Source organism: Suricata suricatta, chromosome 13 (assembly GCF_006229205.1).
Source record: "Suricata suricatta isolate VVHF042 chromosome 13, meerkat_22Aug2017_6uvM2_HiC, whole genome shotgun sequence".
NCBI lineage: Eukaryota > Metazoa > Chordata > Mammalia > Carnivora > Herpestidae > Suricata > Suricata suricatta.
The window spans coordinates 17,515,717-17,538,644 of NC_043712.1; the positions used below are offsets into that span (position 1 = coordinate 17,515,717).

At 46.1% G+C, this 22,928-nt stretch overlaps 1 protein-coding gene across 1 annotated transcript in view; it reads right to left on the reverse strand.

Annotated features, from left to right (window-relative positions):
- PAPPA (pappalysin 1) overlaps positions 1–22,924 on the reverse strand; it is a gene marked incomplete at its 5' end in the record, with an annotated part of 251,587 nt that extends 228,663 nt beyond the window's left edge. Inside the window, one exon of the mRNA XM_029919628.1 lies at positions 22,732–22,924. Within this exon, the coding sequence (XP_029775488.1) occupies positions 22,732–22,924 (193 nt within the window). The remainder of the gene's footprint in view (positions 1–22,731) is intronic.
- Positions 22,925–22,928: the final 4 nt, after the last annotated feature.

Sequence of the window (22,928 nt, forward strand, 5' to 3'; positions counted from 1 at the left end):
CAAATCACCTCCCTTTCCTTTCTATCCAGTGGATCAGATGGCCAGGATCTGACCTCCGGGGACCCACAGAGTTATTATTCTGTGCCCTCTACCCCAGGACAGCCGTGAAGATATCTGAGTCTCTTAATTGTGCTATCCCTGGCTCGTCTATTCCCCAAGTTAACATCCCCAAGTCCTGCCTAATTTATCCACTCACCCCAATGCCGATTCATCCAACACATCTTCATGAGATATCTACTGTATCAGGCCCTACCTGGACATTGGGGTACAGAGCATGACCAGACTCAGGCTATGCCCTCTTGCAAGAGACCTGCTATTCCCTAGTACTAGTACCTCCGTTGATGTCATGGGGATATGCTAGGAATTAATGATATGCAGTTAGCAATACCTATTATTATCATACCTGCCTCCTTACATTATCCTTCAGATCACAACTCTGATGTGTTCTAATGCCATTCAGGGCCACACAAACCTACTGAGAAATTAAGAGAGCCACCATTATGATGTGCAAGGACAAGAATTTTATGTGCATCATCTCATTCAAGTATTACAACTATTCTCTAAGTTCTCTTGCTCCCATTTTATGGATGAGGAAACTGAGGCTCAGTTTCCTTGATGACTTAGCAAAGGTCTTTTGACTTGCAATAACATAAATAAGATTAGAACCCAGCTCTCTGACTCCAAAGTCAAGCACTTAACCAATGTCTCATATATATGAATAAATATAAGCAAAAATTATTTTAAAATTAGTTAAATATTTATTTCTTTATATTTTTAATGCTTCCTTCTATTGATTATACACTCTGTTGTTATAACAATACAGGAAGCATTCTTAAATTTTCCTGTAGTTTTAAAGTGTACAAGAATCTTAATTACTTCATTTGTTTTTCCCAGAACTCTCTAAAGGGAGAAAAATAGAAATGTATGATTCTGTTCTTACAAATGGGGAAAGTGAGCCTCCGATAAGGTAAAGATAAAGAGTATATGTTTGCTCACCACTCTGCATCTAGAGCCTTCTATATACTACTTAGAATATAAGCACTCAGTAAACATTTGTTGAATGAATGAATAAATGAACAAATGAAAGAAATATACCCAAGGCTTGTGAGAAAACCCAATTTGAATAAATTTTAAAGTTTCAAGCCATCTTTCAAAAAAATTTTTGGGGAGCACCTGGGTGGCTCAGTCGGTTAAGCGTCTGACTTCGGCTCAGGTCATGATCTCACGGTCTGTGGGTTTGAGCCCCATGTTGGGCTCTGTACTGAGAGCTAGCTCAGACCCTGGAGCCTGCTTCAGATTCTGTGTCTCCCTCTCTCTCTCTCTGATTCTTCCCTGCTCATGCTGTCTCTCAAAAATAAAAAAACAGTAAAAACTTTTTTTAATGTTTTTACTATTTTATTTATTTTTGAAGGAGAGAGAGAGAGAGAGAGAGAGAGAGAGAGAGAGAGAGAGAGAGAGCGCGAGAGAGAATCCCAAGCAGGCTCAAACTCAAACAGGATCTGCAAGATCGTGACCTGAGCCAAAGTCGGACGCTTAACCGACTGAGCCCCCCAGGCACCCCTCAAGCCATCTTCAGAGTACTAGAAGTGGAGCCCTGACATGGAAGCAGGAGTGGCACCTTTGTAACCTGAATGAGCCTCTTCTACTTCTTGGCCCTTAATTTCTCCATCTGTATAATGGAGGGTTTCATCCATGGTTACTAGGGTTGGTGGTTATGTAAAATACAAAAAGGAATGACAAGGAACTGGGAAAGAAAGCATAACTTAGCTGTGTGCTGGCAGAAGTAAGCTGTGTGACCTGCAGCAAGTCACAACCCCTCTCTGGTCCACTTTTCTCATTGGTGAAAAGAGAAGACTATGGTGTAATAACTTCTAGGAAGTCTGTGAAAACTGCAGGGATAAGATTTCTAACTTGGGAGTGATAAGCCATGAACTTTTGCCCTGCTTTGCCACTAACGTACTATTGATCTTGGGCAAATTCCTTTTCATCCAGGGTCACATCATGACTCTCTTGGGCCCTGGGCACTTTTCCCTTCCTCCATAAGTATATATAATTATATTTTATGATTGCATTGCCATAACGATGTATGCAATCAAGAGGCTAGATCCATCATTACATAATACATGTTATTATATAGATGATTTGCTTCTGATTTTAAAAGCTGTTAAGCCATTTTTACTGGCCCCTAAAAGTACCTTGCACTTCAGGTACTGCGCTGGCTGTGTCTAGTAGGTGAGTTGGCCTTGGCTCTGTGTCTGGCCCGAGATCCTCACCAACAAAATAGCACCGAGATGGTCACTAAGCACCTCTAGCTAACCCAAGGAGCTGAGAGGGATGGAGACAGTTCCCACATGGGTGAGCCAAGTGATGTAAATTTCATAATTGATGCAGACCCACGGGAACTTATGTAAAAACGCACCCCAGACAGTGTGGGCTGAGCTCTGGAAACAAAAGCCTCTCTTTCTGGCTAGAGCCTCATCGTGGCCCACACAGCCAGGGGTGAGCCTTGCAGGGAGAGTGATGGCAAGATGAGATAAGGAAGGGACGCGGCCAGACAGGCAGATTCCCATTCTGCGGCACATGCCTGGTGCCATCCGAGTGGTGATGGCCCACGTTCTCCGAGCCCTTACTGTGTGCCAGGCACCGTGAGAAACTGCACGGATGTGTGCAGGCAGGCGACCTAACAATCCAAGCAGGGAGGTAGTTTTCTTATCTTCGTTTTACAGAAGAGGAGACTGAGGCTCAGAGAAGCACAGATAACTTGCCCAAGCCTGGGTAACTCACTGGCAAATAACAGGTGGGATTCGAACTTCGGTACTCAGACTTGAGAGTTCCTGCTCCTAACTTCTAAATTATGCTTCCGAGTTGGGAGAAAACAGACTGAGGACAGGGGCAGTTCTTAATTATCTGCAAATAAAGTATGATAGAGTAGGTTCTAGTAGATGTGCAAGCAAAGATAATTTAGCAGAAGGAATGCTTGATTTGGATGAGAAGAAAAGGCTCAGGGAAGTTTTCCTGGATGAGTGACACAGAGACAGTGCCACAAGAGGAGTGGGGGATGGGTAGGGGAGGCTGGGCAAAGACCTCCCAGCAGAAGGGGAAACATGAGGTAAGGCTGGGAGCTGTGCTGTCAGTGGAAGGGGGCTCTGGACATGGGGAAAGCCTTGGCTTTTTTTTTTAAGTTTATTTTTTTATTTTTATAGCAAGCATGAGCAGGGGAGGGGCAAAGAGAGAGGGAGAAAGAGAGAATCCCAAGCAGGCTCCGTTCCATGCAGGACTCAAACTCATGAATGTGGGATCATGACCTGAGCCAAAATTAAGAGTCTGATGCTCAACTGATTGGGGCACCCAGGTACCCCCAAGACCTCTGCCTTTGATGGGACTGAGGGCACACAGCATAGCAGAGGGAGATGAAATTGCAAGGACTGCCTGAGGCCACGGGGCCAAGGGCTGTGAATGGCATGCCAAGAGATGGGATGTTTGTACCACAGACAACAGGGAATCTTTTGTGGTTTTGAGGAAGAGAGTCCCTGGACGGGGATTCAGGAGGTCATCAGCTCAAGGTTTCGTGGTGTTCTTATCAATAGGGTCACATGGCTGAAAGAGCCAGGTCTTATATCTGAGGACTCCCTGTCCAGTGCTCATGGGCAATCTGGAGTCAATCAGACTAAAGACTTATAAAGGAAAGCATGGAGTAGAAGCAACTTTTTGAAGAGAGAGGCTGATTTTCAGATATTAATTTTCTACCATTTTGATATACACCATAAAGTCATGAATTATGATTCAACCCACAGGGTCTCCTTAAGACTCTACAAGGACAAATGGGGTTTAGAGATCCCTGAGACTTCAGAATTTTAGTTTTGTGCCACTAGGAGTAAGATGATTTGGTTCAGTCTTCAGCTTGGTCTCTGGATGATGCTGATCAATTATTATCTACCTTCTGGCAGTTGGTTTCCCTACCTACTCAACTGGGAGAGGGTACATAGTTATCTTTAAGCTTCTCTTCTGCTCAGATAGCCTAGTACATACGTTCTTGAGGGGCAGGTCTTATAACTTCCTTGACTTTATGCTCTTGAGCACTCAGACTCAGACCTGATACATCATGGACCCAATAAACATCACTAAATGCATGCAATGAATTGAGCTCTTAACTCGATGCTGCCATACAATCTGTAGGGGATTTTAAATGGAAAGTTTGGAGATGGTGACCATTTTTTCAACAAAGCAAAACAAAGAAAAGCATAAAAACAAAGCAGTTCAGTAACCTAGACAGGCTAATATTTCCTCCATGGCTGTAAAAGATGCTGAGGAACTGAAAGAGTCTGGAATGGAGAAAACTGATAGGGAGGAGGCCAAAGACACTGAAAAATCAAGGGGGAAAAGCAGATGTGGAAAACCATGGAGGTAGGGATACGTGTTCTAGGAACACATTCTCTTTAGTCAAAAAAATAAAATCCATGTAAGTCAACGATTCTCAAACAGCAGATAACTTGTCCCCCAGAGGGCATTTGATAATGTTTATGCAGACATTTCTGATCATCACAGCGGGGAGTGGGGCCACTACTGCATCTAGTGGGTCAAGGCTAAACATCCTGCAACAAAGAATTATCCATTCTGAAATGTCAACTGCACTGAGTTTGAGAAACAGACATCTAAGGAACTGGGAAAAGTTATGGTACGCAACAGTGTTCAGAGAGGAAGCTGAATGTGGGGCTAAGAAATTCAGACCTGGTCTGGAGACCATTGTGGAGAAGCGGCTAGAACATGGACTCCAAGGACTGATTCTACCATTCACTTGCTGTTTGACCTTGGGCAAGTCACTTAACTTTCCGGTACCTCAGTTCTCTCTGCTGGAGACCTGGGATTGCAATAGTACCTATTTCCGTGGGTCACTCTATGGATTAAAGACTTAATAGATGCAAAGGGTTCAGAATAGTGCCTACCACAAGGTATGTGTTCAATATGTTAACTATTATCTTTTACTATGCATAGGTAATAAGGAGCTATAGTAGTTTCAAGTTCAAGAGAGAGGGAAGAGAGTGCCTTCAGTCATTGATAATCCTGATATTCACTGAAAAATGACCTAGAGCTGCATGATCATGTGACTATTAGATCCACCCACTTAATAAGTCTTCAACAGCTTCTGCTTCAGATGACACTACAGGCTAGATGTGTCTGAGTCTGTCTTGCTGTTTGCAAGCATCCCCTGTCTGTGCTCTGTTTTCCAGATATCCATGAGGCTCAGGCCAGCATCCGATTGCCTCTCCAGTCCAGGCTCCTCATGGTTTTAATGAATAAGTGGAAGGAGACAGAGGAAGCCAGACATGAAGACAGATGGAAAGATGGAAAGGCAGAAAGCCTTCCACAAAAGCTGCTGCCAGTGACATACACTGTTCATAGTGATTCCAAGGACAGAGCTGGGGACATATTTTCGAGGTTTGTCTGAGCTACTGATACTGTTCTCTTGGAGCCCTTGTTTGTAAACAGATATTTCTGCTGACACTGGGCTTTGTAAGGGTGGACAGAGTGGGGTGGGGGGTGGGGGGTTGAGAAAAAGGCAGGTTGTGTCCGAGAGTCTTAGACCATGTGTTTGTTGTTGAGAATACAAAGACTTCACTGTATTAAATGAAAATGCTTGTTTTACAAGGCGAGTGGGAATATGATAGGTACATGTCGAAAATGCTTCGGAAACTGAAACAACCCCATGCCATGGCGGGCTTCCTGCTACATCACGCATCCAGGGGCACACACAGAGCATGAAGGCTCAGACTCACTATACATGGGCTTTGGAGGTTCTGGGCAAAGAGAGCCCCAGGAGTTAAGTGACTGGCAACTCCCTTCTCTGTTCCCTTTATGCAGCCTGCCCTTTCCCAACGATCCTTGCCTCTATTTCACATTCTCTATTGGTTTTCCACCACCTGCTGACCTAAGGATAGAAGCTGTTATTGATCTAAAATATTAGTGTTGATAAAGGAGCCTCCAGTAGTCTAGACTCTGATTCAGAGCACTACTGGGAATACTTATAATTATATAACTATGCAAGCATAGCAGTTGAATTTTTTCAAAGTAGTTTTCAACTTATAAAGTGGGGTTTCCAAATTGTTGTCTAGTAGAAGGAAAGGGCTCAGTGGAGGTGTCTCGGGATTTTTTTAAGGACTCACAGAGGCATAAGAACAAGAATTGGCGTCTTCTAACTCTTGCCCCAGCCCTAGTACACAGCCTGGTAAATGGAAGATTGCATGGATGAAGGGATAGATGGATGAGGATATGGACTGATGGAAGGGTAGAGAGAAAAGGAGGTTGGATGGATGGTTGGAGAGATGGATGGATGGATGGTTGGGTGGATGGGAATGGATACATGGATGCAAGACTGACAGAGAGCAAGGGAGGGAGGAAGGGAGGTGGGTGGATTGATAGATGAGTGGAGGCATGGATGGAAGGGTGAATGGAAATTTGGATACATAGATTCATGGGTAAAGTCTATAGTGAATAATTATGATCAGGACCACCTCAGGCTAGATTTGAACTGAACTTGCCTATTTTAAAACTCAGAGAAACTCAGACCAGAGTTTGAATAAACAAAGTTGTAGATTATATTTCTAAGAAATAAACTAACTTCTTTTCAGAGGAAAAATAGCCCTAAATTCTATTTACTCCAACAAGGGTACTGATGAAGGAAAGTGCAATTCCTCAGTCTGATATGACAACTCAACATCAACATTCTCATTTTCAAAGATCTCCTAGAGTGTTCAGATTTTAGAGCTGGGTACAGGCTTCAGGAAATGACCTCGTATGCCCCCTGCTTTTAGGCATTTAAGTAACCATTTGGGGGCCACAGACCCCTTTAATAAACTGATGACAACTCCCCCTGAGAAAAATGTGTACACCTTCAAATTTTTACAGAAAATTTCTCAGGTTCACAAATCTATTCAAGTCCTCCTGGAGGATGCAAGAAAGCCCTGCTTCTCTGTTGGTCTAAAATATGACTGCTATTTAGGTATTTTAGTTGGTAATGGTATTCGTAAGGAAATGAATGGTAATGATAGTAACCAAAATACTAAGTCATTAGTAAAATGCTATCATCCATAATCAATGCACACCTTGCTCACGGTATAACTGAGATTCTTGGCCTCAGGTCATTCACTCTCCATGTCAAGGTCAGAGCGATTACCAGATCCTGTAACTTCCTTGTTTGAAACTCCACTAACTTCCTACTTCATCTGGATTTGAATCCAGATCCCAAGGACACCAGTCTCCCAGGGGCTTGTACACCTGCTCCCTCAGCCTCCACTCACCCTGCCTCATCCTCTGTGTGCTAGCTGTGTTCTCCCTCTCTTTCTGGAGCTCTCTTCATTTGTCATTTCATATAGCTTATTCCATCTCCTCTGTCATTCAAGCGTCAGCCTGACCACCTAAATCAAAGTCCGTTTACTCCCGTCTTCTCTAATGACCTACTTTTAACACTTGTTGCTGTTACTATACAAGACCTTACATCAGCTGATTCATTTAGTCTTCCTCTTCCCAGAAAAATATAAAGTCTACGAGGCCAGGGACCTGCTCTATCTTCCTCACTGCAGCATCTCTAACTGTCAGGCACATATTCTATATTTGTTGGCTATGTGGAGATACACCAAGGTTTTCTCGAAGCTTTGGTGTTATTACCAAAGGTGTGGGATTCTGGGAAAAGCTCGCCACCTCTTTGGGCTTCAGACTTTTTAGGTGTATAAGGGTAGTTTGGGTCCTATCCAACTGCAGGATTCAATGATCTAAAACCTGTGTGACCAAGTTTAAGAGAGCCGAGCTCAAATCCCAATACAATATGGCAGGACAGAAGGAATGGTCAGGAAAATTGGGTTCTAGTGCTCCTCTGCTCCAATTTGGGATGGAACTTGGGATAATTTTCTTGCCTCATCTGGACATCTGATTCTTAATCTCTGAACTGAAGAGACTGGCCCAGATGTGTTGTGAATTTACATTATTTATTTATTTATTTATTTATTTATTTATTTATTCACCCAGCAATCTCCCCAGAAATATGTGTTGAACTGCTGCCATGTGCCAGGCCCTGGGAAGGTGCTCTGAGCACAGCAGACATGCTTTCTGTGATCATCCTGGTCCCCTACCTTCTGGGAGGTCTCCAAGGCACAGGTGAAGGTTGCTGGAGGAACATGGGCACATCCCACACAATTACACCAGGTTCTTCAGCAGCTCTCTCTCCAGGGATGGGGCTAGAGAAGCTGACAGAAAACCATGGGGGAAAGAACTTAAAGCTAACAGAATGGTACACTAGTGCAGCTGACAGAAAGGGAGGCAGAGTGATAGGGAAGAGTGGTAAAATACAGGTAACTGGTCAGCTCAGAGAGATGAAGCAGTATCTAACAGCTGGTCCATTCATGTTTGCCTTCACTGCTTGGCCCTGAATAGGGTCCACGATGTCATTTCTCAAAGTGCTTTGCCTCCATAGCACCCACTTCCAGTTACCCTGTCTTCTCTCTTATTTGGGGCCACCTCCAATTTATTTAGCAAAGTTTTTTGAGCACTGATGGGCAGGGCTAGTCCTGTGCTAAAGCAAGAAATAAACAGCGATGAAGACAGACATGGTCTCTGCCCCTAAGGAGCTTGGAGACAAGTGGGGAGAGATAGACATGTATAAAGGCAAACACAACAGAGTGATAAATGCGATGAGGGGAGGATATAAGGGCTGCTGGACTTGATTCAGATGGTGATGGATGGAACTGTCTAATCATTTCCTAGTGTCATGCTCCTAAAAGCTACTCTGGCCCAATGTCCTCAGCTGAGACATGAATCAAAAAGTGTTTATTGTTCTAATTTGATTTATGGCTCTACATTTAAAATGTCATGCATGATATATCCACATGCAAGGCAGAAAACACACTCCATACACAAATGCATGCCATCTACTTCATGAACAAGTCCCTGACCCTTCCAGGTGGAAGGGGCCTCTTATACCACTGAAAGCTCAGAACACTTTCTAGCCTGTAATAAACATGGGTGTTCAAGAACACAGTGTTTCTGCCTCTCTGCTTCCCCAGGACTCTATTAATTGCTTCGTTATAGCAGTTACCATGATGTCATGTATCTGTTTACCAGTCGGCTTCCGCTGCTAGGACTGGGAGCTCCTCAAGGGATGGAACTGTGCCCTGTACTTCTTTCTAGTTGCCACCTCCTAGTTCCATATATAATACACAGAGACTAAAGGTTGCTCAATAAGCATCTATTAAGTGGATGCATGGATGGATGAATGGATGTGTGGGTAGGTGGATGAATGGATGGATAGATGGGTAGATGGGTAGATGGATGAATGGGTGGATGGATGGATGGATGGATGGATATATGGATGGATGGGTGGGTAGATAAATGGAAAGATGGAAAGAAGGAAAAAAGATTTACTTCTAATAAACTTTTCATTTCCTATTGAACATCACAAAATGCCTAGGATAGGGCCTGGCACATTAGAAGTGCTTAGGAAAAGTTACCAAACAGCTGTATGGTGTTTTTAATAAGCTCACTAATATGAACCCACAGATACAACTCAAACCCAGTCCACTGCTCTCTCAAAGGAAAACAAAGTGGAATGAGCACTGATTTGGAAGACAAGAGATCTGAGTTCTAGTTTCGAGTCTGCTGCCAACTTGCTGCTTAACATTAATCAACTCAGCTTAATTTAATAAGTTAACTTTCCCAGACTTCAGTTGCTCCATCTGTATGTGATATTTGAAAAAGCATATTTGATAAAGCAAAGCCTACTGTCACTGGGGAAAGGGATGAACCAGATATGGTATTTGTTTGTTTTCAGTGGATCAGATGTAATCAGCCCAATGGGGCTGTTCTGTAAAGGAGTCATCCTGAGAGCTCAGTACGGGTTCTATGGGGGCTTAATCAGCTCCAGTGAGAACACCCCACAAGTCAGCCTTGCCACACCAGGGTCATTTTTCTACTGGAAACCTCATAGGTCAGCTCAGAATTCATTAGGCCCCTCCTCAAAGGGTGACGGTGGGCCTCCATTGAGCATAGACATGGGGAGGGGCCTAAGCTGTGAATCTCAAACAAGGAGTTGAGAAAAGTTTTTGGCAGAGTGGCCTTGAAATAAATATCTATTTCCCAGTAGACTACGTACAGGTAAGAAATGCTCTCTTGGACATCAATGGTCTTTTGTTCAAAAGTCACCTGCAAATAAAATATATTTTGCATACTAAAGAGATTTCTCAGCCAATGTCTTTGAAATCTTATAGTATTAATTTGGATTCTTCTTCCATGTTCCCCTCCCTCCATTCCTTCCCTTTTCAGTCTATAACCAATTGCCAAAGGTTTGCATCACTGGGGACACCATCTTCCATTCATTCATTCATTCATTCATTCATCTATTCATCCATTTATCCTTGCATATATTTCTCCTCCTATGGAACATTTACTGGACAACTGCCATGTTCCAAGCCATGCTCTAAGCCTGTGGATAAAGATAAAATTAACTGGCCTACATTTGAACCCCAGTCCCACCACCTTTTAGCTGTGGGACCTTCAGCAAGTCATGTAACTTTCTAAGCCTAATTCAGAGGGTTCCAAGTGTAGCACTGAGCTCAGTGCCAGCACATAGTAAGTGCTCATTATAAGCTAGCTGCTTTTATTACTGTTATTACTGCTGAGAATGCATACTCTCTCCCAAGGGTATATAAACAGAGGATAGAAGATTCCAGATCCTGAGGTCACCACAAGGTCTCACAAGATCAAGGGAAGCAGATGGAAAAGTCCCCCTATAGGGACGGAGGGAAAAGGACGAAAACGCAGGCAACAGATATGACTGCCAGGACACTCGAGGCCCAGGAAGAACCCAATAAGGGGGAGAGGGGGAAATCTGAGAGGAAAGCAAAGCTTGGGATTATGTGCTGCAGTGCACACACAAAACAAATGCTTTGCAAACAGGCGAGGGGCTGAGAGGGGAAGACCAAGGCTAAAACATGGCTTGGATTAGAGAGGACGAAATGTGAGTTGAGGAGGCATTGAAATGCACTGCCCCCCTCCCCGCTCTGTTTTGGAAAGCCAGATTTCTTTTCCCTCCTGACTTCTTTGCTCAAGGGGAAATAGAATTAACCACTGTGTAATGTTTTTGAGTGTGACGCACAGGTTAGGTCATGTGCTTTGGTTACGTAATGCAACATGCCTGAGGTTCCTGAGCTCTGGGTCTCAGAGCCATTAGACATGTAGCTGGTTCTCTTATCCAGTCATACATTCATTATACAATAACGTATATAGTGCCTTCATAAGCCAAAGGCTGCGTTAGCTAGGCTGTGGAGAAGTGGAGATGACCCCCAATGTGCACACAATTAAATGTGAGAAAGAATCCCAGGTGTTTTGGTATACATGTGCAGAGGGTATAGTGGAGACAGATGGACAAGGTGGGGAACAGTTGGGGAGGGTTTCCCAGAAGAGGGGATCCTTGAACAGAATCCTGTAGAAGCTGATGTGTTCTGCAAAATAGCACATGGGGATACAAGAAGCACACCAACTAAAGAAAATGATGTGAAAAAAGCCTGGGGTATCTGAGGGAACTGCAGATCATGGCAGTGCTATTGACGGGTCTCTAGCTAGAGGTGAAAGACTCACATTTGCATCTTGGGGAAGACTGACTGTTGGGTGTCAGAGGAGAGACTGAAAGGGTACAGTGCATGGGTTGAGGCTCAGGCAGGCATTACAGTACTAGGGTAGCAGGCAAAGCAAGAGACGCAGAAGGTGGAAGTTAAGAAGAGGGAAGATTGGCTATAAAAATGTTTAAGAGGCAGGATAGAAATGGATGACTGACGGAATACTTTGGGTGATCTAGCTAAAGTGGGTGGCACCAGATAAGAACACAAGAAATCCTAAAAGAAAGATGATTCAGATTTGGACATGCTGAGTTTGAAGTGCATGTTCACATCTCCAGTGGATCTAGGAGTCTGGAGTTCAGCAAAGCCTGCAGATAAATGGTGCTCATCAGCAGAGAGATGGTGATTACTCGGTGGGAAAGGACGAAAAGTCAGGAAATAAGTTGAGGGAGGTCTGGCCTAAGCCTCAGAGGACAACTTGCTCACTGATTTGGAACAGTCATTTCCTTCACCAACTCTTCTCATCTACGAAAAGAATGGGTTTAGATGAGTCTTTCTGACTCACACACCTTGGTTCTTGAAATTTGCATGAATTATTATTTCACAAAACAGAGTACAGTATGTATTTACTTCTTATGTTTTCTGCCCAGGGTACTTTGCATCTCTAAGAGCAAGGTGATCTTATTCCTGATTGGCCTGGTGTCATATCTTTTTCTATTTTCTCATCAGCCTTTGTAGCTGAAAGATCTACAAACTCATCAGGAAAAATAACTCCTCCTCTATGAACACATTTGATCATATTCTGTCCAGCCACATTTCATTCCTATAGAGCAACAGGAATTAAGAAAATATGGAATGGGACAGATATAAGAGTAACTTCTTGACTACCAAGGGGATAGGTCCAGGTCAGAGCATGAGCTTCTCTGAGGCAAAAGGCTGAACATGTTCCCCATAATTACATCTGTGGATGACAAGCTGTGACCTCCTGCCTTCTTGACTTTCTGCCTCTGTTTCCTCCAGATGAACTGGAACCTGGGACCTTCTCAGGTTCTCTAAAATTGAAACACGATCACCTATCCTACCTTCCCAGGTTCTAGGAAGCCTGGGTCTGTGGCAAATAATACTGAAAAACAAATGTTTTTTTTTCTTGCTTTAAGAAAAATCTAAGTGGCCAAAGTACATGTGTTAGGTGTGAGGAATAGGAAAAGAGAAAGAGAGAGGAGGGAACAAGAAGGAGCAAGAGGTAATTCACTGATGACAGTTCTGGGGACTCCCAGAAGGAAAACAGGCTAACAGATAGCCATGGACCACAGAGCTTAGGTATTTTACTTCATGGAATAATCTGAAAACCAAAACTAAAAGCCAGTGGTCTATTGTTATGTCCACAAACGTGCCTGAAATGGCTTTTGCAGAATAAGAAATTATGAAATGTAGTTTAACCATCAGCCAAGTAAGTGACCACTGAAAAAGGTCACTCTGTGAGTTTTTTGTATATTTATGTAAGTGATTCTTAGCAAAATGATTGAGATGGCTTCCAGCTATTGGCAAGTACCAATATAACCTAAATAATGTCTTCAGTCAGTCTTTGACTAAAATTCTACCCATTAGTGCTTTGCTTTTTGACATAAAGCTTTCTGGGGAACCATTAAAGTATATATGTCTATGGAAGAGCAACGTTGTAAGTTGTTGTCAGTCAATGACAACATTAGCAAGAAGGAATACCATGTCATTTTTTTGGTGAGTGTGGCCAGGGGTAAGGAAGCAGAACGTGTGTGGGCACTGGGCCCTTGAGGGGGATAAGCACAGGCACCACCTAGTGGAGGAAAATGCACCAGAAACAGAAGGTAACAGGAGCTATTGCCAACTTTACAATTTTTTCTTAGGTCGGTCCTGATTAGGATTATGGAATCCTAGGAGATCTATAATCCTAGACCCTTGGCGGGCCTCCAGGGCAAAGATAAATTCATCCCCTGCTCCACTGTACAGATGAGGAAAATTGGCCCCAAGAAGGAGAGTGACTTGCCCAAAGTCACATAGCAAGCTAAAGACTGGACTGGTCTAGAACTGACCTCTCCTAGCTCCTAGTCCACTGTTCTTCCTTTTCCAACATATTATGGCCTTCTCTAGATGGCCTTGAGTCTGCTCTTTGGACTCTTCCCCAATGACCCTCTCATTACTGTCTCCCCTGACCACCACCATTTAAATCTCACTCCTCCTGCAACCCTACCCCACAGCATTCCCCAGACTTCCTTCTCTATTTTTATCATATATAGTGCGATATAGTCACTCACTCATTTCTACTCTGTCTCCACCGCCTTCTCCCATCCCCAAACACAAGCTTCCTGAGTGCAAGAAAACTTTCCTCTTCAGCTGAGAGCCTGTATTCAGATCCCCAAACTGCACCTGGCACATAGCAAGAACTCATAACTACTTGCAGATGCCTGGGCATGGGGTGGACACATTTTTTTACGGTGTCCCTGGTTTTTATCTGTGTTCCTTAGATTCTCTACCATGAGCACACATCACTTTTATAAAATGAAACAATAAAGTATTTTTATTTTTGCCTTTCACTTTACTTTTGTTTTACATTAAGATGATAATAATGGATCTTTCCTGAGTGGTAAGGGAGAGAAAGGCAATCCCTGGCTCTGCCAAAGGAGATAAGCCTGTCCAGCTCCCAGAGTTATTGAGAGAATTACAAATAACGTGTGGCGAGGTGGCAAGGGTCGGACACACATAATACCAACATGAGTTAACATTTACTGTGCTTACGCATGGTCTAGATTCCATTACTAAGCACTTTCCACATGGAGGCCCAGTTAATCTTCAAAACAACCCCATGAAGTAGGAGCCAGTGTTATCTGCATTTTACAGATGGGAAAAGCGAAGCTTGGAGATATTAAGTAACTTGCCCAAGGTCAGGCGGCTAGCAGGTGGGAGAGTCAGGAAATCAAACTCAGGACGGCTGACTCCTGCGTCCTATGATCAACCACCACAAAATACCTCCACAGTAAACACAGGCTCCTTTCCCCCATTTCCTGATAGTGTCAACTTCTCCTGAGATTAGACAGATGCAGGTCATTAACCCAGTGCTCCAGAAGTTTCTAGAAGGTTCCCAGGGCAATTGGAGATGGAGAGAAATGAGGAGCCAGAAAAGTGAGAGATGGGAGTATGTGGAAGTGAGTATATGCATGTGTGCATGTGTGTGTGTGTGTGTGTGTGTGTGTGTGTGTGTGTGTGTGTTGTCGTCATAATATGCATTGGATTGTCGCAATGATTAGCAGATCCCAGGAGAATTTTAGGCATGGTACCAAAGATGCTTAGTGCATCATAGTGTGTAAGGTGGTTCCATATAGCCAAGAATGTCTTTGCTCAGAAGCTTCTTATTGCCCAGCAGGGCGTCACTGACACCTCCAACATGTCTCTCCTAAGCCTCCCTCATGCTCTCCCAGGATGGTCAGTCACCAACTGTGCAGCTGCGCAGACAAGAGGGCAGAGGGAGCTCCCAGTGTCTGCAGCCTGGACTGCATCCTGACCTTCATTTGACCTGCTATGTGACCTTGAGTGAGTCCCTGACTCTCTCCAAGCTGGCACTCAGTATCTGGACACCTCTCAGCCCACAGAACATTGAGGGGTCTAAGACTTCAAGCCTTCCTTGAGTGCTCACACTCTTAATTTACTTTTGACTTTTTATTATGGAAATCTTTAATCACACATGAAAAGACAGATGAAAAATGTATTGAGGCCCAGCATTCGGATCACCTATTTTCCACAGTGATTATCAGTCTGCTGATCTTCTGTCTACCCATCCCCTCTACCTTTGTTGTTGTGTTGTGTTGGAAGATTTTAAACAAATAAAACAGACACAATGGTCTTTACCCCATTAGTACTTTGGTAAGCATTTCTAACAGATCAAGGACTTTAAAAATACACAGTAACATTACCATCATCACACCTTAACTGAATTAACAATAATTCGTCAATGTCATCCCCTGTCCCTTCAGACTGTGTCGCTGAGGAGCCTGCCCATTCCTTCCAATGGAATCTTGTAGAATCACACAGCGTATACAGAATAAGGTGAAGGGGAAAGTGGGGGCAGGGAGAGGCACAAACCTCCCCTTCGGCATCCCCCAGGGGATCTCTAAGATTGTGTGGCACAGTTTGAAAGCCTCTCTTCTGTCCCTGCCTACCCCCTACCCCTGTGCATACCCTGAGAACACTGAGGCCCAATGAGCATTTGTCAAGGTCACAAGCACGTAAGCGATAGGATTCGGTAGATCTGTGAAGTACCAACATCAAAGAACTCCAGTGAGGTCATAGATATGAAGAGATTTGCTGACTTGATCACTATTTATCGTTTGCAATGTGAATAATGATAATAAAGATGCCTTCCCAGGAATGACCTTGATGGCACAAATCCCTCACATCTCTCACCTTGTGGCCCCCCTCCCCTTGCTGACATGTTGACTGGGTGCTGATCTCCGCCAAGAGCTTCTGCCACCACTGTTTCACCAGGTTCCTCTGATAACCCGTGACATGGGGATGTAGAAGGGCACCACTCCTGAAATTCTCTCCCCGGAGGCCCCAGTGGCTGAGTTGGAGGCCCCAGGTCCCACGACTCAGAGACGGCCAGGCCACGATTGGACCTCCGAGTTCCTGAGTTTCAGGTGTTCAAAGGAGCCAAGTGGCCAAGATCCACAGGTCAGTCCTCAGTTAAGTATTTCCAGTAAGTGCATCAAGTCATGAAGTAGACTCCTTGTGCAGCGAGAGGAAAGATGAGGGGGGCACTGAAATAAATGACAGGGAGTAGCTGAGGGAAGAAATAGGCTCGTGCAGGCTTCCTGAGCCCTTCGCCTTAGGGAGACAAGGTGTGACCTGGCTGTGGAGGAGGGCCCTCATACCCAGGGTGCTTGGGGTCTTCTCTCTTCCTCACCCAAGACACCTACAGCCAGTGCTGGTTTCAGAGTGATCTCTCATGAAGGCTTTCTGAAACAACAGAGAACTGGCCCCATGAAGAGCAGAGAGAATGCCTTAGAACTGAGCTTTTCTTCCTTCTCAGCAAGGCCCTCCTCCAACCACTTGGGAGAGACTCATTTAAAATCAAATGCATAGAACTCAAGGTTACCTTCCTGCAGGACTGTTAGCACTTTAGATCAGGCACCCGAAGGAGATGGTGTACTTGTACACACAGGAAGGGTTCTGGAAACATGGAACGTCGGTGCTGTGGCACCCAGGGGTTTGGAGTCATCAGGAGAATTGAGAATGAAGGAAGGGTCCTTTCTGGTGTTTGGTGACTTGGAACTGAGACAGATACGTTACTCTAAAGGCTTAGCCACTAGCCAGCTCAGAAAGTGGGAAACGCTACTTCCTTTTTGGGCATCAGTTTCCCCTCCTGCGGAGCAAGGAGATCTTAAACTGGATCAGTGAATCTCCTCTCTGGTGGTCCTTCCAAGTTACCCGTGAAGGCTTTGAAACACACCAGTGCCCAAGCCAACCCTAGACCCCTGACATTGGCATCCCTGGGATGCAGCCCAGGCATCAGGATGTTTTCAGGCTAATAATGCCATGTGTTGCCAGGGCTGTGAACTACTGGACAATATGATCTCCCAGGCCCCTTCGAGGAGGCACAGTTTGTGAATATGGTTTAATTCTCAGCCCCTGTATAATGCTGGTCATCAGTTTTCCTGCTGCACAAAGAGCTGCTTATTCCAGTCCATGCCTGGGCTGACCATGAACCATGCACATTCCTGAACTCCATACCTCTGAGCCTCAAGTGTGCCTTCCTCTATGCAGAAGGGCAAGGGTGATGCACAGCCTCCATCACCCCAGCTGTCCATGTGAAGGGCTGCTTGGGGAAAAGGGGAAGTTGAAGGCATCTGGGGAAGGAGCAGGAGGCATGTGACAATAGATCTGTGGCCTGGATCCCACTACGACCACTGTCTGCCTTCTGTTCTCAAGGGTGTATGCTCTCCTCAGCGCTAACTGGTTTTCTTATCACTGGTCCAGTGGTTCTAGACTTCCTCTGGCTCTTACCACTGAGGGGTCATCCAAGTAGGTCAGAGAAGAAAAAATGAAAATGCAAGGAAGGGATGGGGTGGGGGGGAGTGTCTCACTGTTCTCTGGAATACATGGTCTACTCTAGACAGACTCCCCCAGTCACTGAAGAGGGGACGCCCTAACAGTGCAAACAGGTCCGGCTTCCTGAAGGCCAAGCTAGCAAACTGGAAAAGGGAATGTGGTTACTCACTAGACCCTGTTACTGTTGACTGAGTCTCTAATGTGAGCTGACATCATGCCGAGTACTTTCTGCATGTTTATTTCACTGCACTATCCAGGTATCACTCTGCCCATTTTACAGATAAGGAAACAAAAGGTCAGGGAGATGAAATGACTTGATTCGAATCACACAGCCAATAACTGGCAAGAGACATTCCAAGCCCAGTCTGCCTAAGGTGGCACATGAGATTTATACTCTTTCTCTATCCTTTTAAATCTGTAGATGCATGGCCAGCACCCAGAAATGCAGAAAGGAATGGGGACATTCTGCAGTGGGACTACAGAAGGAGATGTGAGTCCTTTCTTCTCTCCCCAGAAAGACCACAGAGGAAACAAGAACTTAAAAAACTCCAATTCACGTATGGGCTCTGCCTACTGGATGGTCTGTGGGACTGTGGACTAAGTCGTTTCACCTCTCTGAGACTCCATATCCTCATTTGTGTAAAAGAAAAGAAGGGGTGGGGCACCTGGTGCCAGGGTGGCTCAGTCGGTTAAACATCAGACTTTGGCTCAGGTCATGATCTCACAGTTCATGGGGTCGAGCCCCGTGTCAGGCTCTGTGCTGACAGCTGAGAGCCTGGAGCTTGCTGGGGATTCTGTGTCTCCCTTTCTCAGTGCCCCTCTCTTACTCACACTCTATCTGTCTGTCTGTCTCTCTCAAAAGTAAATAAACATTAAAAAAATTTCCTTAAAAAGGAGATGATGCCCACTTTCCATCACCTTCTTTTGTTTGTGAGGGTGAAGCTTCCAGACACAAGGCAAGTGCTTTGCACGGTGCCCAGCCTCTTGGAGGCATCCTGGAAGAGCTGGTTTCCATCTTGCCTTTAAATGTCCTCAGTCCATGAAGTTAAGACTGACATCTCTGGAAAACCATGTCCAGCAGTAAGAGTGAAGCTTACGGAGCACTGACTATGCACCAGGTCCAGTTCTGAGCACTTCGCACGTTGAGTTCCTTTAAGGAGTAAGTACGTGGACTGTCCTCACTTTGCAGATGAGGGAGCTGAAGCCCAGAGAAGTCAACTAGTTTGCCCGAGGTCACACAGCCAGTTAGGGGCAGAGGTAGATTCTCGCTTAGGTAACCTGACTTACAAAAACTGGCTTCTAACCCTTGCAACATTCCAGACCTTGGCTCTGACTACGAAAGCTTGGGGCGAGCCGTGTTAATATATGGACTCCTTGAATTCCTGTCCTTCCCTGTTGCAGTGATTCTAAAGTTGGGAAAAGGCAGGCACTCTTTCTGGGGGGTTGGGTGGGTGGTAGGAAGTAGGGGCTGCAGAAGGGAGAACACAGAAGGAGTCTTGGGAAGGGCCAGCGAACTAAACAGTCCAACATTTAGAACAAAAGGAAAAAGCATGGCAAGCCGAGGTGCTGGAAGGGATTCAGGTAAATCCCTTTTCCCTTCAGAGCTGGAATTCTGGATCACTGAGGGACAGGGTGGGAGGAGGGCGGCACTATGAGGTCCACATTTCACTTATCTAACATGTCAGGAGAAACTTTAACAAGATTAACTGCTGCTTGGGGCCTCTGCTCCATGGAGCAAATTGAGTCTATTGTTTTGTTTTTCTCCTTCTTTCCAACTGGAGGATTTTGGGGAGGGGGCAGCTGGGTATGAGGGGCAGGGGTCTGTCTGGATCGTGCCTGGTATGGGACAAAAGCAAAGAGGAGTGTGTAAAGAAAGTCCCCCACCCTGGACTTGAAAGAGAGCCCAAATTGTGCACAAAGGCGAGGCTGAGCCTGGGTGGCGGGGTCTGGGAGGGGGAAGAGGTGATGGTGTTTATTAGACATGTTCTCTGAGGGTGCAGGGAGTAAGGCCTGGAAGACAAGATGCCCGAGATGAAAACCTAGATCCTGCCATCCAGGAACTATGTCATCCAGCAGTACGCCTCTGTCCCTTCTCTGTCTCCCTATCCAGAGAACCTGGGTGGGGGGGAGGGGGAAGGTAACCCCTGCGGACCCCTTTTCACTGTAGCCTTAAAGAATTCTCCAGTCCTAAAGACCCTCCCCATCATTGGTGGGCCCTCAGGAGAAACCCACACATGGGCACTTTCTAACTTTGGCTTTGTTTTTGTCTGCATAAGTCTTTCCCTTTTTATTTATTAATATATATATTTTTTCTTCTTCCCTTTTAGAAAAATAAAAGGCATGTTTTCTGAGCTTCAGAAGCACGCCGCTCCTTCACTCCTTCCCTCTGCCTCTCCCGAGCGCCTGTCTGAACTGGTGTCAGTGAAGTTTGAACCGGGGCAGAAATAGCATCCCGGGCGGATCTGGGAGCACAGCCCGCCTACCAGGAGCGGCAAGGCCTGCCTCTGCCAGACGACAGACCCGGTTAACAGCACCGTAAAATTAGACCTTTACGAAACCCAATTGAATCCTGCAGCAAAGAGTGATGTAAGGCAGCCTGGCCTGACAGCAAGGCAGCAACCCTCTGCCTGAAATAGCAGCGTGGTCCCTGCTGAGAGACGCCTGCTCTCTCAAGATAGGGGACCAGGGATTCCTAGGAAAGTGGCGACGCCCAGCCAGAGGGGGCCAGGAGAGGTCAGGCAGCACACTGGGCACCCGAGGTCGCAGCGAGGAGGACGTGGCTTGGCACCAACATCCGAGTTGCCTACCTAGGGCCGTGCCTCTCCCAGCCTGAACTTACACGAAGGAAGGAGCCGAGAAAGTGCTTCGGCAAAGAACCTCTGTTTGTTTGCTTTTTAATTCAAGGAGAAGCAGGTTCTTTTGAGTCCAACAGTCTGTACCGTGTGGAGGATACGCAGAATGAGTCTTTTCTGGCTCTGGGCCAGGTGTTTACACACCGCCAATTCTGGCTCAGACTCAACTAGGGGAGGGAAAAAAAATCCACCGAATCCTCGGGAGAAAAGCTCTGGCTTTCTGGTGCTACATGACAGCAGTGCCTTTTCTTTCTTTCTTTCTTTCTTTTTTTTTCTTTCCTTTTTTTTCATTTTGAGAGGAATGTTATTTCCACACATAAAATGGGCCAGGCATTTTATACAAGCAATAATAACCTAACGTCCCCCATCCAATTAAAGTATTTTACTGCACAATCTTTGTGTGAGAGAGTGAATGAGTGCTCAAGAGCGGTTCCTTGTCTGAATTACAGACATTTAGAAAGCAGGCTCCTGTGGAATCCCAGGTGTTATGTGTGTATGTATATGTGTGTGTGTATACATATACACACATGTAATTTTTTTTAAACGTATTTACTGCCTTTTCATTGATGATACCTATGTCATCCTGGGCCTTTTCCTCTGGAGGGAAAAGCATTCCAAATCATTAGCATGACAGGTAAAGCTTAGGAAAAATCAGATCTACTCATTCTTTATTTTATCGTCTCCAAGCAGCAGGCTCTGTCTGCGCTTTCTGAACGAGAAGTAAACATACTACCACTATGAATGATCACCATCCTCGTTATTATTATAAACAGCATTTTACCTCTATTCTATAGTATACCCCCCTCTGGGTGCCTGGGACCTGGGGGGGGGGGCGCTAAAAGTGAATGAGCTCATGAGCTCAGTTTCCCTCTCCTTCCAGGAGGTGAGGGGAAACGAGAAAAAAAAAATAGCATATGATGACGTCAGATGTGGGGGAAAGTCACTTTCTGGCTTTGGGTTTAGGAGCGGGAGACTGGGAGCTTTGGGGGCAGATTTTTGGAAACAGCCTCAGAGTTTAGGGCCCCCAGAATGGGTTTCACGTTCTAGAGGACGACATCAGCACGTTTGAGAAAGTCCAAGGCAAGATAGAAAGCAGCAGAAGTGCCGGAAGAACTCACAGCTTTCCCTTCGAAGAAAGTGTGTGTGTGAAGTGGGTGGGTTCCCGAACCGCCTCCACACGTTTCCTGGCTGCAGCGAAGGGGGAACCCCTACTCTCACTTTAAGACGTCCTAGGACACAGCAAGATTGTTTGTGCAGGAAGGGAATCTCCCGGGCTCAGTCGGAGGAGGCAAAACTTTCCTTCTCTACTCCAGCGCCGCCCCCCTCGCCCCCCAGCTGTATTAAAGGCATTGCCACAGATTCATTTAAAGGGGGGTGGGAATGGATGTTGGAGCATTTCTAAGGTTTGCAACCCTCGCAAAGTGTCCGGTTTCACTAGGGGCTTTGCTGTGGAACAGGGAAGGGGAGGGTAAGGAGGGAGAACTCAAAATCATGACGGGGCTCATAAAAGTCCCAAATGAGGAAAGTGCCCAGTTTCGCAGCCTAGAAGGGGGAAGACCGGATGGGTGTGCGTTAGGAAGGTCTTGCCCCGGTCCCGAGTGACAAGCCGCGGGTTCTAAAAGCGAGGGCAAGGGACGGGTACGGGTGTGTGTGTGTGTGTGTGTGTGTGTGTGTGTGCGCGCGCGCGCGCGCGTGTGTGGAGCAGGGGAGAAAGGGGTGCATCCCACAGGCAGGCATCAAGCAGAAAACAACTTTGGGGCACTTTGAGGACTTCTAAGTCCTGCGCATCACAACCCTGTCCTCCTTGGCTTTCAGGGGGCTAAGTGAAGGGGGAGGTCACCTTCATTAAAAAGTCAAAGAAATCAATGATACCCTAGTCCCTTTTCACATGCATCCCAATTGGATCATCCTCCCCTCCATCCCAAACCGAGACAGTACGTCTGACCATCTCCAACACAACGTACCTGCGCCAGGCTCCCCAGGGACCAGCCCTCACCCGCTGCTGGTCTCCCGGCTCCTGGAGCGCTCCCTGCGCTCCTCCGGGGCTGGCTAGATGCGAAGCCTTCCCAGTGCGCCCATTCCGCAGATGGGGCAAAGTGAGGTTCGAAGCCGGCCCCGGATATTCCCGCCCGGACACACCCGCAAGTCCCCCACCAGCCCGCCACCCGAACCCGGGCACCCTACGGGGCGCCCTCGCCTACCTGTGATCACCGCCGGAGACCTCTGGCCCCCCTCCGCTCGCAGCCACACTTGCAGCGTGAACGCGTCCCGGGGCAGCTCGAGGTCGGCCCGGAGGCGCAGCTGCTCGCCTCGCCCGCTGAAATAGAGCGCCCGGCTCGGCGGGCTCGGCTCCTCGGCGGCGCCCCTCGCCTCCCGCTGCTGCCGCCGCCGGGGGACG